The sequence below is a fragment of the Eptatretus burgeri genome, chromosome 14 (assembly GCF_056783735.1).
Source record: "Eptatretus burgeri isolate ZD-2024b chromosome 14, Ebu_testis_v1, whole genome shotgun sequence".
In the NCBI taxonomy this organism is placed as follows: domain Eukaryota; kingdom Metazoa; phylum Chordata; class Myxini; order Myxiniformes; family Myxinidae; genus Eptatretus; species Eptatretus burgeri.
The window spans coordinates 32850778-32867265 of record NC_140974.1 but is presented as its reverse complement, the minus strand read 5'-3'; the positions used below and the strand labels follow the sequence as shown (position 1 = coordinate 32867265).

General features: G+C 43.7%; 2 protein-coding genes across 8 annotated transcripts in view; one reads left to right on the top strand and one right to left on the bottom strand.

Moving 5' to 3' along the window:
* LOC147012927 (dynein regulatory complex protein 9-like) overlaps positions 1-9179 on the bottom strand; it is a 29232-nt gene extending 20053 nt beyond the window's left edge. The window contains exons 1-7 of one of the 6 annotated variants that reach the window (XM_085854275.1): positions 8997-9179; positions 8671-8826; positions 6066-6223; positions 4122-4250; positions 2281-2368; positions 1544-1705; positions 1312-1464 (exon numbers count right to left, since the gene is read on the bottom strand). In XM_085854275.1, coding sequence (XP_085710401.1) covers positions 1312-1464; positions 1544-1705; positions 2281-2368; positions 4122-4250; positions 6066-6223; positions 8671-8826 — 846 coding nt within the window. In that variant the 5' untranslated portion in view covers positions 8997-9179. Of the gene's footprint in view, positions 1-1311; positions 1465-1543; positions 1706-2280; positions 2369-4121; positions 4251-6065; positions 6224-8670 lie in introns of all 6 variants that reach the window. The other 5 variants (XM_085854276.1, XM_085854277.1, XM_085854280.1 and 2 more) reach the window with 5 other exon arrangements.
* Positions 1-16488, top strand: part of LOC147012926 (uncharacterized) — a 49714-nt gene that overhangs the window by 29857 nt on the left and 3369 nt on the right. The window contains exons 1-2 of one of the 2 annotated variants that reach the window (XM_085854283.1): positions 9216-9356; positions 13526-13799. In XM_085854283.1, the coding sequence (XP_085710409.1) occupies positions 9284-9356; positions 13526-13799 (347 nt within the window). In that variant the 5' untranslated portion in view covers positions 9216-9283. Of the gene's footprint in view, positions 1-9215; positions 9357-13525; positions 13800-16488 lie in introns of those variants that run through there. The other variant, XM_085854282.1, reaches the window with a different exon arrangement.

Sequence of the window (16488 nt, the reverse complement as noted above, 5' to 3'; positions counted from 1 at the left end):
CCAGGCAAGTGGACAAAGTAAAAATGGTGTCTCACTCCTATCTGCACATGTGCAATCGGTACGAATTCAGAGCCAAGGTACGGTATATTTTGGGGATATTTTGTGTGGCCAGTTTGTTCTTTCTGTACTGTGACATTGCACTTTGGAGCGGCCATTTTTGGAGACCCTTTTGGATCTGCCACCCACCGCACTGGTCATTTCACCTCACTCATTTTCGGATCCTAATCATCACTTTTCAATGACTCGCGTAGCCGTTCACGATCATTTCTACCATGACCGTTGGAAAAGTATTGTTATTTGTTTATTTTCGCCTCCTTACGATGCTGCTTATGATATACTATCCATCAGTGGCAGCTCTCTCCCTCCATGCCTCTAAATCAGTGTTGACACGTTTTGTCTTCATTTGCATGTTCATCTTAATATTCTAAATGTTCCAAGAGTTGTATCTTTTGACTTGACGAAGCTAACCTATAGTCCACTGCAGGACCAAGACTTCCCTCAACATAGTCCATTCTGTTCCATTCAATGCAATTTGGGGCTTTTGGACTCCAGTAAACTTTTCAATTTGATCTCTCTCTCTCTCTGATATTTGGTCTACTTCTGTCTCTTCTCGAACCTTCCCTGCCAGTTTGTAATTATTGTTGCCTGCCTATTGTCCGTTTTTCTCCCACCATTTTGGTGTTGTGATTGTGATCAGAATTTCGAGGAGTTTTGTTTTCCGTCTGATCCATTCGCCTCTCTTGTTGTCTCTTTTGTTTTTCCCAAGACGACATCTTTCCATGGCTTCTTGAAAAGGAATCAATGGTCTCTGTTTTCTTTGTTGGAGATCACGTTTCACTGCCGTAATTCATTGCTGGTAGAACACACCGATTGTAAACCTTCCTTTTCAGACACAAGGGGAGTTTGCTTTTGATAACATTATTTAATTGCCCAAATGCTGCTCATCCTATTCTAGTATGGCTCTTCATTTCTTTGAACTAATGTTTCCATTTTAAATTGTACGAGTTGTCCGAAGTAAATATAATTGCTTGTTTCATAAATTTGGAACTCTTCCTTTTTTTTTTACATAGTAGTTGAGTGTACTATCTTGTACCATCAAAGAAAAATGAAACGCACATCTTACATTGGTGTTTGGAAATATCTGTATACTGCAGAATATATGTATGGGAAGGAGACCATTCTGCCATCAATAACACCGACTCGCTGCACCCTACCCCCCCCCCCGCCCCCTTCCACGTCTTCCAGCTTGCATGTTAGATCAGTCTATATAAAAAAAATTAAAATTTTTCTGAATTACATATTTGCACTTACAGCATACTTATGGGTCAAGAAGCTCTGCACATCCAAGCTGGATATCATCTCTTGGGTAATTTCCTCTTGCAGGTTCTGATACAAGAGAAGTGCCCAGCCATAGTAAGGAATTTTCGGGGGAGAATACAATTTGCCCCAAACGTTCACACGCGTCTGCAAATAACAACACTCAATCACAAGGCACCTCACCTTACTCAGGCTATTATAATGAGGACCTTTCAGCCAGGCTTACCTCTGAATTCTGCCGGATCTCATTCTCTAACTTCAAGCTCCAACGACGTTGCTCATCGATCTGTAGTTCAAGCCTTCTCTGCATGTATTTGCTCCTTGTGGTGGTCCAGGTTCTCAGATTCTGCAACTGGTCTTTCAGCTCTGCTATGACTTCATGGTACTCCTGTTTTACACACATAAATGAGCAGCAGCATCATTTATCCACCAAACTCATTCTCTTCAAGTTTATTAAAAGACGTTTTTGTGTGCATTTCCTTTTATGTTTCGGGACAATTCATTTCTTATTTTACTCAATATTCGTTGAAGGCTGAATGTGGGAGACACTCCATTCTGACCACTGCCCTTCGACTTTAACAGCCATGGAATTGGCTGGGGGACGTTTAGCCCGTCTTTCACGAACCGGCTTGCCAGGCCTGACGTTCGCCTTTGGTTATGGCAGGACTTTGTAATTTGTTCATGGTGTCTGCGATAGCTCACTTACTCTTCACGAAGGATCTTTAACATGCACCAACTCAGGCCAACAAAGAGATGCCCGTTTAAAGTCTGACCAAGGGACAGCACACATGTTAATGAATCGCCCTGCTTATGAAACACCAGGATGACAGTTTATCGCTGGGCCGAGATTCAAACCCAGGGTAGACAGCTTAGAGGCAAGTGTGCGTACCTCCAGGCCATCCTGTCAGTCCTATTCTGACCGTTGCCATTGGTGTGAGTAAATGGAGTGTACAATTTACATACCTGAACCTCCTTCTCTGTACTTTGATTCATCGTCATCACCTCTAACTTGAGTTGCTTTATACTCTGTTTGGCCTCCTCCTCCTCCTCCCTGAAATAATGACATCTTGTGATGATTCCTCATAAACTGAGATACACCTTCATTCTGAGCATCTGAGCTCCCATTGGGATGGGTAGAGTCTATTCAGACACTCATATTAATGCTCACCTGAGATAAGCACACTCTTATGAATTATGATTGGTGTTTTAAATACAGTAATATGAGACTTTCGAAATGACAGATTAATGCAAAATGAGGCTGTGTGTGTGTGTGTGTGTGTGTGTGTGTGTGTGTGTGTGTGTGTGTGTGTGTGTGTGTGTGTGTGTGTGTGTGTGTGTGTGTGTGTGTGTGTGTGTGTGTGTGTGTGTGTGTGTGTGTGTGTGTGTGTGTGTGTGTGTGTGTGTGTGTGTGTGTGTGTGTGCGCGCGCGCACGCAATGCACAAGGATACACAAAGACACAGATTGGAATCAGATGGAGGTTGGAGTCAGATAGAGGTTGGAGTCAGATAGAGGTCAGTGTAAAATTCAGGTTAGTGTCAGATAGAGGTTAGAGTCAGATAGAGGTTAGTGTCAAATAGTGAGTCAAGTCAGATAGAGGTTCATGTCAGATAGAGGTTAGTGTCAGATAGAGGTTGGAGTCAGATAGAGGTTGGAGTCAGATTGAGGTTGGAGTCAGATAGAGGTTAGTGTCAGATTGAGGTTAGTATTTGATAGAGGGTGGAGTCAGATAGAGGATGGAGTCAGATAGAGGTTAGTGTCAGATAGAGGTTAGTGTCAGATAGAGGTTAGTGTCAGATTGAGGTCGGAGTCAGATAGAGGTTGGAGTCAGAGAGAGGTTATTGTCAGATAGAGGTTGGAGTCAGATAGAGGTTGGAGTCAGATGGAGGTTAATGTCAGATAGAGGATGGAGTCAGATAGAGGTTAGTGTCAGATAGAGGTTAGTGTCAGATAGAGGTTAGTGTCAGATTGAGGTTCGTGTCAGATAGAGGTTGGAGTCAGATAGAGGTTAGAGTCAGATTGAGGATGGAGTCAGAGAGAGGTTAGAGTCATATAGAGGTTGGAGTCAGATAGAGGTTAGAGTCAGATAGAGGTTGGAGTCAGATGGAGGTTAATGTCAGATAGAGGGTGGAGTCAGATAGAGGTTGGAGTCAGATAGAGGTTTGTGTCAGATGAAGGTGAGTGTCAGATAGAGGTTAGTGTCAGATAGAGGTTAGTGTCAGATAGAGGTTGGAGTCAGAAAGAGGTTAGAGTCAGATGGAGGTTAGTGTCAGATAGAGGTTGGAGTCAGATAGAGGTTGGAGTCAGATAGAGGTTGGAGTCAGATAGAGGTTGGAGTGAGATCGAGGTTAGTGTCAGATAGAGGTTGGAGTCAGATAGAGGTTGGAGTCAGATAGAGGTTAGTGCCAGATAGATGTTAGTGTCAGATAGAGGTTGGAGTCAGAAAGAGGTTAGAGTCAGATGGAGGTTAGTGTCAGATAGAGGTTGGAGTCAGATAGAGGTTTGTGTCAAATGAAGGTTAGTGTCAGATAGAGGTTGGAGTGAGATCGAGGTTAGTGTCAGATAGAGGTTTGAGTCAGATAGAGGTTGGAGTCAGATAGAGGTTAGTGCCAGATAGAGGTTGGAGTCAGAAAGAGGTTAGAGTCAGATGGAGGTTAGTGTCAGATAGAGGTTGGAGTCAGATAGAGGTTGGAGTCAGATAGAGGTTAGTGCCAGATAGAGTTTGTAAGAGTTAGAATGAGGTGACACATTGAGGGGCCAGGTGTTAAACCACACGATTTGGAATTTTATATGCAAGATTTCTTACCAACTAAGGGTTTCACAGAAGGCATGTTTTGAGTCTTTGTCATCCTTAAAAGCCCGTTGGAGATTCTCAAATGAACCTCGGATTTCCAACTCATGTCGAGTTTCTTCCAAAACATCCCACAGGTACTGCCTGTTTTTCACAGTGAGTTCACACAAAGTGGTCATGGGCTGATATGGTTCCCTGGGAAATTCTGAAATTGTGCTTGATTCACAAGGAGAAATACAAAGTTATTAAACAAAAAAATTATATCAGAACTTGCATCCTCTTGAGCTAACTGCAAGTTGTTCTTGTTCAACAAGTCTTTCTTACGACAAGTTTTAAATCTCCCAACGGCAAGTTATTCTTTGCAGAATTGAGCTTGCACTTGCCCTTGCAAATTGTTGACTCACGTCTTTGGAGGATCAACAAAGACGACAGAATTTGTTTTTTCCAAGTAACGAACCTGAGGATTCGCATTAGAGGGTACCAATAATTGAAAAATTGGACCTGCAGAACCTTTATAATCGTATTGATCAACGAAACGGATTCTGCTACTCTGCACGAAGACAGGCTCAGTGCTGCCAAAGCAGCCTCACAGCAAGGAATGCACTTGATGGTTTGCCATTGCCTCACAGCTGGTAGCAAGGGCAGGAATTTGTCATTTGTTTGTGGTGCCTGCAATAGCTCGCCCACTCTTCACGAAGGACAACGAAGGACACCATCTTTAACGTCCACTATCTAATGTTGGCAGATGGGACGCCCAGTTTAACAACATTCAAGGATCTCAAGGCAACATGCTCAGAGTTAATCAAATCAGTATGATCAATTCATCAAATGTGCCGTCTGATACCTGAACAACAAAATCTATAACATCAAAAAACTTCAAATATATTGAAACTGCTCCGCAGCATTTTTATCAAAAGAATAACTTGGCATTAACTACATATATGAAGAGGGTTGAGGGAAGCAGCCACGTGAATTACAAGGACATTGAGAAATATTGGACAAATCAACACAATATACGGAATTTGAACCTGGGATCTCAGCATCCTGAACCACACTGAGATCTCAGCATCATGAATCACACTGGGATCTCAGCATCATGAATCACACTGGGATCTCAGCATCATGAATTACACTGGGATCTCAGCATTCCAAACCACACTGTGATCTCAACATCCTGAAACACACTGGGATCTCAGCATTGTGAATCACACTGGGATCTCAGGATCCCAAACCACACTGGGATCTCAGCATCCTGAAACACACTGGGATCTCAGCATCCCAAACCACATTGGGATCTCAGCATCCTGAACCACACTGGGATCTCAACATCCTGAAACACACTGGGATCTCAGCATTGTGAATCACACTGGGATCTCAGGATCCCAAACCATACTCAGATCTCAGCATCCTGAACCACACTCGAATCTCAGCATCCTGAACCACTCTGGGATCTCAGCATGGTGAACCACACTCGAATCTCAGCATCCTGAACCAAACTGGGATCTCAGCATGGTGAACCACACTCGGATCTCAGCATGGTGAACCACACTCGGATCTCAGCATCCTGAATCACATTGGGATCTCAGCATCTTGAACCACACTGGGATCTCAGCATTGTGAACCACACTGGGATCTCAGCATCTTGAAGCGCACTGGGATCTCAGCATCCTGAACCACACTGGGATCCCAGCATCTTGAACCACACTGGGATCTCAGCATTGTGAACCACACTGGGATCTCAGCATCTTGAAGCGCACTGGGATCTCAGCATCCTGAACCACACTGGGATCCCAGCATCCTGAAACACACTGGGATCTCAGCATCACGACCTGCACTGGGATCTGAGCATCCTGAATCACAAGTTCAGATGTGAAGACTAAATTTTCCTACATGAGCTTCGTGGGTACCATAGTTATATTTTACGTTTGTTTTTTGTGTAATGTGTCATGTATGTAATACCTGTCTGCTTTCCTCTTCTTTAGAGCAGAACTTTGCTGAAGTCTGGACAAACCGCAACTCACGAACCTTGTTCTGTTCATCGGGACGTTTGTGTTACCCAGACTGGTGGGCTTGCTTCTGAACCCCATGGAGGGGTGGTCATCTTCTCCACCTTTATTCTTTTCACAAAGAAAGGCAGCACAAGGAAGGTTAGATACAGCACAGGACGTCATTTGGACCATCGTATCTGTGGCACATCCATACCCAGCAATCTCATCTGCCAATTATAGAGCCAAACCCAAGCAAGGGATTTGACCAAGCAACCAGCACACAATGGCCTCGTCTTTTCTCAAGGCACAGTGTGATCTTTGACGTCCACATTCTAAATGCAGACGAGACCACTGGAATTTTCACTCCCTTCTGAATTAAGCTACCATCACACTCAAACTGGACCTTCAGATCAGTCCAGATATGGTCAAGGATCGAAGACAGACTGAAGAACGAGCTGGCTTTGCTTCGTGTGAAGGTGAACACCAATCAAATGTCACAGCCGACAGGTCTTCAATAATATTTGGTGAACATCAAACATAACCTGCCCTCACCCATAGCCTGGTGTTGGCGTAATGGTTAAGGTGGCTGGCTTATGATATTAGGGTCTTGGCTTTGAGCCCCTATGCCACATTAAATAACACCAGGTGGGTTGATTCAGCCTGTCATCCTTTCGAGGTTGGCAAAATGAGTGCCAGCTTCCTGGAAACAGGGAGCACTGCATAAGCAGCACAGTTACGCTCCCAGCAATGATACAATCAGCAGTTATAGGCTGCATAACAAAAAACAGGACCACTGGACCTGGAGCTTATCTGGGCCCTGGCCTAATATTATAACCCAAATTTGGTAGCATTCTGACTGGTGGGTCTGGATAAGATTTTTTAAAGGAATTGACATGATTTTCTAAAAAAATTGAATGCCGGCCATTTTGACACACTTCTGGTCATGTGATCGGAAAGACCTCCGAAATTTACCATCCCTACCCTGGCCTAATATTATAACCCAAATTTGGGGTGATCAGCATGACCTCATGTGATCAGCATGACCTCCGCAATTTAACATCCCTACCCTGGCCTAATATTATAACCCAAATTTGGTAACATTGTGACTAGTCGGTCTGGAGAAGAAGATTTTTGAAGCAATTTATGCGACGGCCATTTTGACACTTCTGGTCACGTGATTTGTTATAGTCTCTGAAATTTAACATCAGGAGCCCGTCCTAATGTTGCAACCCAAATTTAGCAGCTTTCTGACTGGTGGGTCTGGAAAAGATTTTTCAAGGAATTGACATGATTTTCCCAAAAATTGACTGTCGGCCATTTTGACACACTTCTGGTCACGTGATCGGAAAGACCTGCGAAATTTAACATCCCTACCCTGGCCTAATATTAAAACCCAAATTTGGTAGCATTCTGACTGGTGGGTCTAGAGAAGATTTTTGAAGGAATTGACATGATTTTCCCAAAAATTGACTGCCGGCCATTTTGACACACTTCTGGTCACGTGATAGGAAAGACCTGCGAAATTTAACATCCCTACCCTGGCCTAATATTAAAACCCAAATTTGGTAGCATTCTGACTGGTGGGTCTAGAGAAGATTTTTGAAGGAATTGACATGATTTTCCCAAAAATTGACTGCCGGCCATTTTGACACACTTCTGGTCACGTGATCGGAAAGACCTGCGAAATTTAACATCCCTACCCTGGCCTAATATTAAAACCCAAATTTGGTAGCATTCTGACTGGTGGGTCTAGAGAAGATTTTTGAAGGAATTGACATGATTTTCCCAAAAATTGACTGCCGGCCATTTTGACACACTTCTGGTCATGTGATCAGAAAGACCTCCGAAATTTAACATCCCTACCCTGGCCTAATATTAAAACCCAAATTTGGTAACATTCTGACTGGTGGGTCTGGAGAAGATTTTTGAAGGAATTGACATGATTTTCCCAAAAATTGACTGCCGGCCATTTTGACACACTTCTGGTCACGTGATCAGAAGACCTCCGAAATTTAACATCCCTACCCTGGCCTAATATTAAAACCCAAATTTGGTAACATTCTGACTGGTGGGTCTGGAGAAGATTTTTGAAGAAATTTCCTAAGCCGACTATTTTGACCTACTTAAAGTGGCGTGACCGGAACGAGCTTTGCAAACCCTGTTACCAGTCAGGAGCAGAACATTGCTGCCAAATTTCACCCGGATCGGCCCAGCGGTTTAGCCAGAGAAGCCAAAATAGGAGATGGATGTACGGACGGAGCGTGATGGCAATCAATACCATATCTGGAATTTCAATTCCAGATAATCCAATAGATCTGACCCCAAAATTCTCAGTAGAGGCTTGACCTTGGTGGGGTTGCTGAAGTGGTTATAGACTAGCATATGTGCCGGCTTCCAAATAACTTTATCGCATGGTCAACCCATGCAGGGAATTTGGAATATGTCCAGAGAATCATTCCAAAGACCGGGAGATCTTGAACCTATTCGGCTTTAGATCCTATTGGGCGAAAATCGAACCCAGGACTTGATACCTTAGAGGCGAGCACGAAAACGAATAAATACTAATAAGAACTCACGGGAAGCGGGTCAAGACCATTTTCCATCAAAGCCCCGATAATGGAAAGTTGGTCGAGAGAGTCTTCCAAGATGACAGTGACACGTAACACCGACGCAGGGTTGAGACTGGTCCTCAACACCGACGCCAGGTGGACGTTGTCCACCTGCGCTTCCATCTGTTGGGAGATCGGATGATCCTTGGTACAAGGTGACTAGTACCCGTTAATTAATTCACGGCCTGTATAGGCCAAGCAGTGATTAAGATCATCCTCGAGAGAGATCAAGTACGTATGGGGATTCTTCTGAGCGATTAGTATGAAACCTTCAAATGGAAGCTCCCACTCACGTCCCGGGACTCCCGTTGCGTCACCTAGCAACGATCTTTTGGGGGCAACGCTCGCCGTTGCTAGGTGATCGTCGACTCCCTGGTTCCAGTCATGATCGAAACGAACGGTCAACAAAACGATGATTAATCCACGATCGAGCAGCGCCGATTGCTCGGACAGATGAGTAATCGTGTAAATTAGAGCAACAAATCTATTTTTCAATTTAAATTCCGATAATATTTAATACTTCCCGAATTGTTTATGACGTGGGCGTGGCCTGAGAGGTTTCCGATGACGTCATCGCTTCATGTGGTTGGGAAGGATGCGCCGCCAAGTGCTTTGTGCTTTGTTGCTCCTGACGGTGTTGTCGACACGAGCAGGTTCGCGGGTCACTCACTCTTTGTGTGTTGAAACCAACTCACTGGGAACACGTGGTTAATTAACCGTCGGTGTCGTGTTACGTAATCATTGATTAAAACATTTCATATTGACGTCACGATCTCGGAGCACCGTGCTATCATGGTCCAGTGTCTCCACAATCATTCTGTGTTATAAGGGGGTCATTCAATGGGAACGAGTTACCATATGAGGAATGATAACCCTATAGGCACGTCATGAGTTACCATATGAGGGATGACCACTCTATAGGCACGTCATGAGTTACCATATGAGGAATGATAACCCTATAGGCATGTCATGAGTTACCATATGAGGGATGATAACCCTATAGGCACGTCATGAGTTACCATATGAGGGATGACCACTCTATAGGCACGTCATGAGTTACCATATGAGGGATGACCACTCTATAGGCACGTCATGAGTTACCATATGAGGAATGATAACCCTATAGGCACGTCATGAGTTACCATATGAGGAATGACCACTCTATAGGCACGTCATGAGTTACCATATGAGGGATGATCACCCTATAGGCACGTCATGAGTTACCATATGAGGGATGATCACCCTATAGGCACGTCATGAGTTACCATATGAGGGATGACCACTCTATAGGCACGTCATGAGTTACCATATGAGGAATGATAACCCTATAGGCACGTCATGAGTTACCATATGAGGAATGACCACTCCATATTGCACGTCTTGAGTTACCATATGAGGAACGAGCACCGAATATGGTACGTAATGAGTTACCATATGAGGAGTGACCACCCGATAGGCACGTTGTGAGTTACCATATGAGGAACAGCCACCCTATATGGCATTTAATGAATATCATATGAGGAAGGAGCACCGAATATGGTACGTAATGAGTTACCATATGAGGAGTGACCACCCGATAGGCACGTTGTGAGTTACCATATGAGGAACAGCCACCCTATATGGCATTTAATGAATATCATATGAGGAATGACAACTGTATATTGCATGTAGTGAGATACCATATGAGGAATGACCACCCTATAGGCACCTAATGAGTTACCACATGAGGAATGACCATGCTATAGGCACATAATGCCTTACCATATGAGGGATGACCACCCTAAAGGCACATCATGAGTTACCATCGCAGGAATGACCACCCTTTCGGCATGTAATGAGTTACCACTTAAGGAATTATCACCCCATATCCACGTAATGTAATAAGTTACCATATGAGGAATGACCACTCTATATTGCACGTAGTGAGTTACCAGATGAGGAACGACGACCCGACGCACTGACAATAACATTGGATGTTTTTTAAAGGACTCTATCCACCAAGGAACTCCCAACCTTTCCATCACCTGATTTCTTTGATTCCATTTCACCTGATTCCATTAGATTTCTTTGAATTCCTCAAACATTGTGTTGTGACAGACCAGCTAACAGTACCTCCATGATGTGTTTTCGGAATATCAAGCCAGGCGGAAGTACAAGTAGGAAATCAAAACGGGCTAGGACCTCACCTTACAACGTATTCCAGCCTGTGCACCTCATGACTTCCATGGGTCTAAGCTAAGGAGATATGGCACCATCCCATTTGCCCATGTTTTCCCCCCAACAATCTTGTCAATGATATGCTTTGGGTCTGTTGAATGAATTTTTCAATGCTGTCTTTATGCCAATCACACCAACAGTAGGGTTGAGGGACAAAATAGAGGGAGACGGACAAATAACGGATGTGGGGAAGAATCAGGGGTAGAGGAGGACACAAACTCTCAGGAAGGGAAAACTAGAAAGTTGGGAAAAGGTGAGCTCGGGGGTGGGACTTAACAGGGGTAGAAAACATCATATCTTGGATGGGTGATGATCTGCCATGGAGGCCAACAGCTGACTTGAATACCTGGAGGGAAGAATGAGTTTGAAGAAAATGTCAAAGTCAATTCCACAGGCAGAGAGAAAGACAAACACTCCCAACAATGGATGGAGATCCTTGATTCCAGACATGAAATCAGGGCCATCTCCCTGGACATATCGCGCACCTTCGATACGGTCTGGCACCCTGCCCTGCTCACCAAACTCTCTTTCTATGGTATCTCAGGACATCTCCACTCATGGTTCGCAGACTTCCTCTGCTGTCACAGCCAACATGTGGCCCGAAATGGAGTTCTCTCATCCCCTCTTCTATTCCTGTCCAAGCTGGAGTTCCTCAAGGCAGCGTTCTGGGCCCTGTTCTTTTTCTGGATTTCATCAATGTTTTCTCCGACTCTCTGGAAAGTCCTCTTTATCTTTGCTGATGACTCCACACTCTGCTGTACCATCTGTCATCCCTCAGATCGGCAAGCAGCAGCCTCTTCACTCTCTGCAGATCCGGATAAAATCACAAGCTGGTCCAACATGTGGAGCATGTCTTTCAATCCTGAGATATCTCACACTCTCACTATGTCTCTCCTAAAGGACCATTTGGAACCTCCCAACCCCCCCTCCCCTCATCTACTTTCTCAACAATCCTTTTGAAGAAGTCCTTTCATTGAAGCTTCTGGATCTCACTATTTGCCATGATCTTTCCAGGGAAAGCCAGATTTCTAATCTGGTCTCCAAAGCCAGTCGCCGACTGGGCATCCTCCGTCGTGCAAATTCCTTCGTTGGTACACTTGAGCTCCTGACCACATACAAAGCTTCCGTCTGCAGCCTGATGGAATACTGATCTCCCCTCTGGGCTGGTGATGCTGCCTATCACCTTTCTCGGGTTTTGATCATTGGTATCTCCCGTGATGAGGCTGAGTCTTTGGGTATCTCATTCTCTCACCGCAGGCAGGTCAGTGCTCTTTCTGTCTTCTACCGTCTCCTCTTCAGCCTCACCCCCCTGCTCTGTCTGAGATATGTCCCACATCACCCCTCCGAACGGAACACCCCCCCCCCACCACATTCCCACAGGGTGCTCAAGGTTTGCCAGCAACCCCCTTTCTGATAAAACTACCAAAATCAAGAATCACTTCTCACCTTCACTCTTTCATTCCTCTTTTTCCCCACCTTTGGAACAAACTCCCACACTCTCTTCAATCCCACTCTTTCCTTCAGGTCTTCAAAACAACTGTTCACCACCATCTCTTATCTTCCCCCATCCAAAACCACGATTTTTTCCACCCCAGTTAATCCACCCCAAACCCACCTCCTTCAAATTCCCTGCTTTCCTTCCTGAAAGTCCCTGTCGTGTAAGGACCTGAAAGTCCCTGTGGTGTCCATCTTGTTTACCCTGTGTACCCCCACCCCATCCCTCTCCCTTGCACAGATCTCCCTGTGGTATTGGGAGTCACATGAATATTAATGAATGCATGATGAGCCGGAACTGATGAGGCGGTACTGAGATTGACATCAGTGGGCTGTCAAGTGAGTGGAGCAGGAGACGTCATTAAAAACGGTTGAGCCCAAGATCCTTCATGTGGCCTGACTTTGTTATACAACACTCCCTTCCACAGATCAAAATCCAGAATCACTGCTCCCCTACACTCATTCGTTCCTCTTTTTTTGTGGTTCAAGAATCTTTGCATTCATGATGTGTATCAGTTATGAGAGTTTTCGTTTTAAAAGCTATTTCACCAATTAAGTTTTAAAGCACAAGCAATGCCATCGATACAAGTTTTTGCAACAATTGTGCACACCAGCCCTTTTGAATAGTGCATGGTACACAGTAATGCCTATTGGAGATCTCTGCCTTGTCCTGAAAATATGTCTGCCATCTTTCCCACAACACCATGAATACAACTGAGATGTAAAGACAATGGCTTGACACAAAATCAAACTTGAACATCACTCGGTAGAGCCCATACCTCTGTCGGGCTCAACAGTTTAACGTTTTGTATCCTACTGATAGGCCGAATCCGGATCCCTACCTCAACCAAAATCGAATCCGTTCATCCTTGTCACACATTCAATCTGTACACCAAAATTTGGCCGAATGCGTCCATACATTTTTGAGATATCCTGCTCACAGACAGACCGACAAACAGACAGGGTGTAAAAAACCTCCATCCACCTTCGGTGGCAGAGGGAAGGATTTAAATCCATGGGATATGCAATATAATACAGAAAATGCAAAAACAACCTTATATGATCCATAACTTGGTTTTTGTTCTTCCTCCGGATTTCTCTCGTCCTACAGAGGTCGTCAAACATCGACGAGAGGTTGAAGAACCTCTGCAAGACCCAACTCCACCTTATGAAGGACCAAGGATCAAGAGCAAGAGTGGTGGTGTCCACAATGTGAACAGCTTGCTCGAGGAGTCTGCAGTGGAAGGTTGCTGGCCGGGGACCATGATGAGATTGAGGGGTCAAGTTCGAAGTCTGATGCACAATCTGCAGCTCAATACCAAAGAAAATTATATCTCCATGGCAATCATAGCTGCGGCTGTGTTCGTTGGTGGTGTTGTCATCGGGTAACTTTACAATGTTTTGATTGTTGGCACATCGTGATGCAGCATCTTCTGACATGTATATAGCTCTGGAGAAAATTGAGACCACTGCAAAATTATCAGTTTTTCTGATTTTACTATTTTTAGTTATGTGTTTGAGTAAAATGAACATTTTTGTTTTATTCTATAAACTACTGACAACATTTCTCCCAAATTCCGAATAAAAATATTGTCATTTCGAGCATTTATTTGCAGAAAATGACAACTGGTCAAAATAACAACAAAGATTCAGTGTTTTCAGATCTCAAATAATACAAACAAAACAAGTTCATATTCATTTTTAAACAACACAATACTAATGTTTTAACTTAGGAAGAATTCAGAAATCAATATTTTGTGGAAACCCCTGATTTTCAATCACATCTTTCATGCGTCTTGACATGCTCTCCACCAGTCTTTCACATTGCTGTTGGGTGACTTTATGCCACTCCTGGCACAAAATTTCAAGCAGCTCGGCTTTGTTTGATGGCTTGTGACCATCCATCTTCCTCTTGATCACATTCCAGAGGTTTTCAATGGGGTTCAGGTCTGGAGGTTGGGTTGGTCCTGACACGGTCTTGATCTGATGGTCCTCCATTCACACCTTCATTGACCTGGCTGTGTGGCATGGAGCAATGTCCTGCTGAAAAAACCAATCCTCAGAGTTGGGGGACATTGTCAGAGCAGAAGGAAGCAAGTGTTCTTCCAGGACAACCTTGTACGTGGCTTGATTAATGAGTCCTTCACAAAGACAAATCTGCCCGATTGCAGCCTTGCTGAAGCACCCCCAGATCATCACCGATCCTCCACCAAATTTCACAGTGGGTGTGAGACACTGTAGCTTGTAGGCCTCTCCAGGTCTCCGTCTAACCATTAGACGACCAGGTGTTGGGCAAAGCTGAAAATTGGACTCATCAGAGAAGATGACCTTACTCCAGTCCTCTACGGTCCAATCTTTATGGTCTTTTGCAAACCTCAGCCTGGCTCTTCTTTGCTTCTCATTGATGAAGGGCTTTTTCTAGCTTTGCACGACTTCAGCCCTGCTCCTAGGAGCCTGTTTCGAACCGCCCTCGCCGTGCACTTCACCCCAGCTGCCGTTTGCCATTCTCTTTGTAGGTCACTTGATGTCATCCTACGGTTGTTGAGTGACATTCGAATGAGTTGGCGGTCATCCCGGTCAGTGGAAAGTCGTTTTCGCCCTCTGCCAGTCTGTAGCTTTGTTGTCCCCAATGTCTGCTGCTTGACCTTGTTCTTATGAACCGCCGTCTTTGAAATTTGAAGGATGGAAGCAACGTGACGCTCACTGTATCCCTCTGCCAGTAAAGCCAGAATTTAACCCTTCTTTTCCTTACTCAAAACTTTTCTTTTAAACTCTTTTGGTATGGTCAATAGTTATTTTTTTTGATTCCAATTACTTATGAGGTACCACGAGCACTGTTTTTGCCGTCCAGCTGGTCCTATTGCAAGAGGATAGTGATGACCAGAGCAGTGGTTTTTTTATACTTTTCCTTGTTAAATAAGATTCAGTTCAGGTGATCACCTAATCAGTAAGTAGAATTCCAGAGGTTTTAAGTAGAATCACTAAGTAGAATGATGTGTGCCTGTGTTGGAATTCAACAGACACTGGAATGGAATGGCTGCCATACATGTAGAGATGCTGATTTAAATGTTGTTGGGAGTGGTCTCTGATTTTTTTTTTCCAGAGTTGTATATATATATATATATATATATATATATATATATATATATATATATATATATATATATATATATATACATATATACATACAGAGATATATGTGTGTGTGTGTATATATAAATATATATATATATATATATCTTCTTCTTCTTCTTCTTCCTCTTTCGGCTTGCTCCCGTTAGGGGTCGCCACAGCGGACCAACTGTCTCGTTTTGTTGTCCGCATAATGATTTGGCATAGGTTTTTACGCCGGATGCCCTTCCTGACGCAACCCTGGTCGCCTCTTACGACACACAGGGATATGGTACACCTATTCTAACCGGGGCATACACCGGGCCCAGTACAACTGGTGCTCATTTCGCCGACCTCGGAAGGATGGCAGGCTGAGTCAACCCCCTGGTGTTTTCGACTTGGTTTATATATATATATATATATATATATATATATATATATATATATATATATATATATATATATACACATATACATATATATACATATACATACATATATTAATTCAGTGTCCCAACGGGGCTTGAACTCAGGACCTCTTGGGTCCCAAGCCACTGCCCTTACCACTGCGCCAACACCAGGCATTTATATATATCTGATATATATAAATATATCTGATATATATAGATTTATATATATCACCAGGCATATATATATATATCTCACCGCAGGCAGGTCAGTATATATATATATATATATATATATATATATACATATATATATATATATATATATATATATATATATATATATATATATATATATATATATATATATATATATTGTCTGGATAACTCCAAGAGGATAGAGTGTCTTTAGGAGACCAAGATCGCCAGTCGTCCCAGAAGTTCATGCGGGATCCCACGCCCAGAGTTGTGTTACCACATGCAAAACCTCGAGTGTGAGCACGTACCTTGCTTGCAGTCATGCAACAGACCTTAGTCAGTCAACCGAGAGTGACTG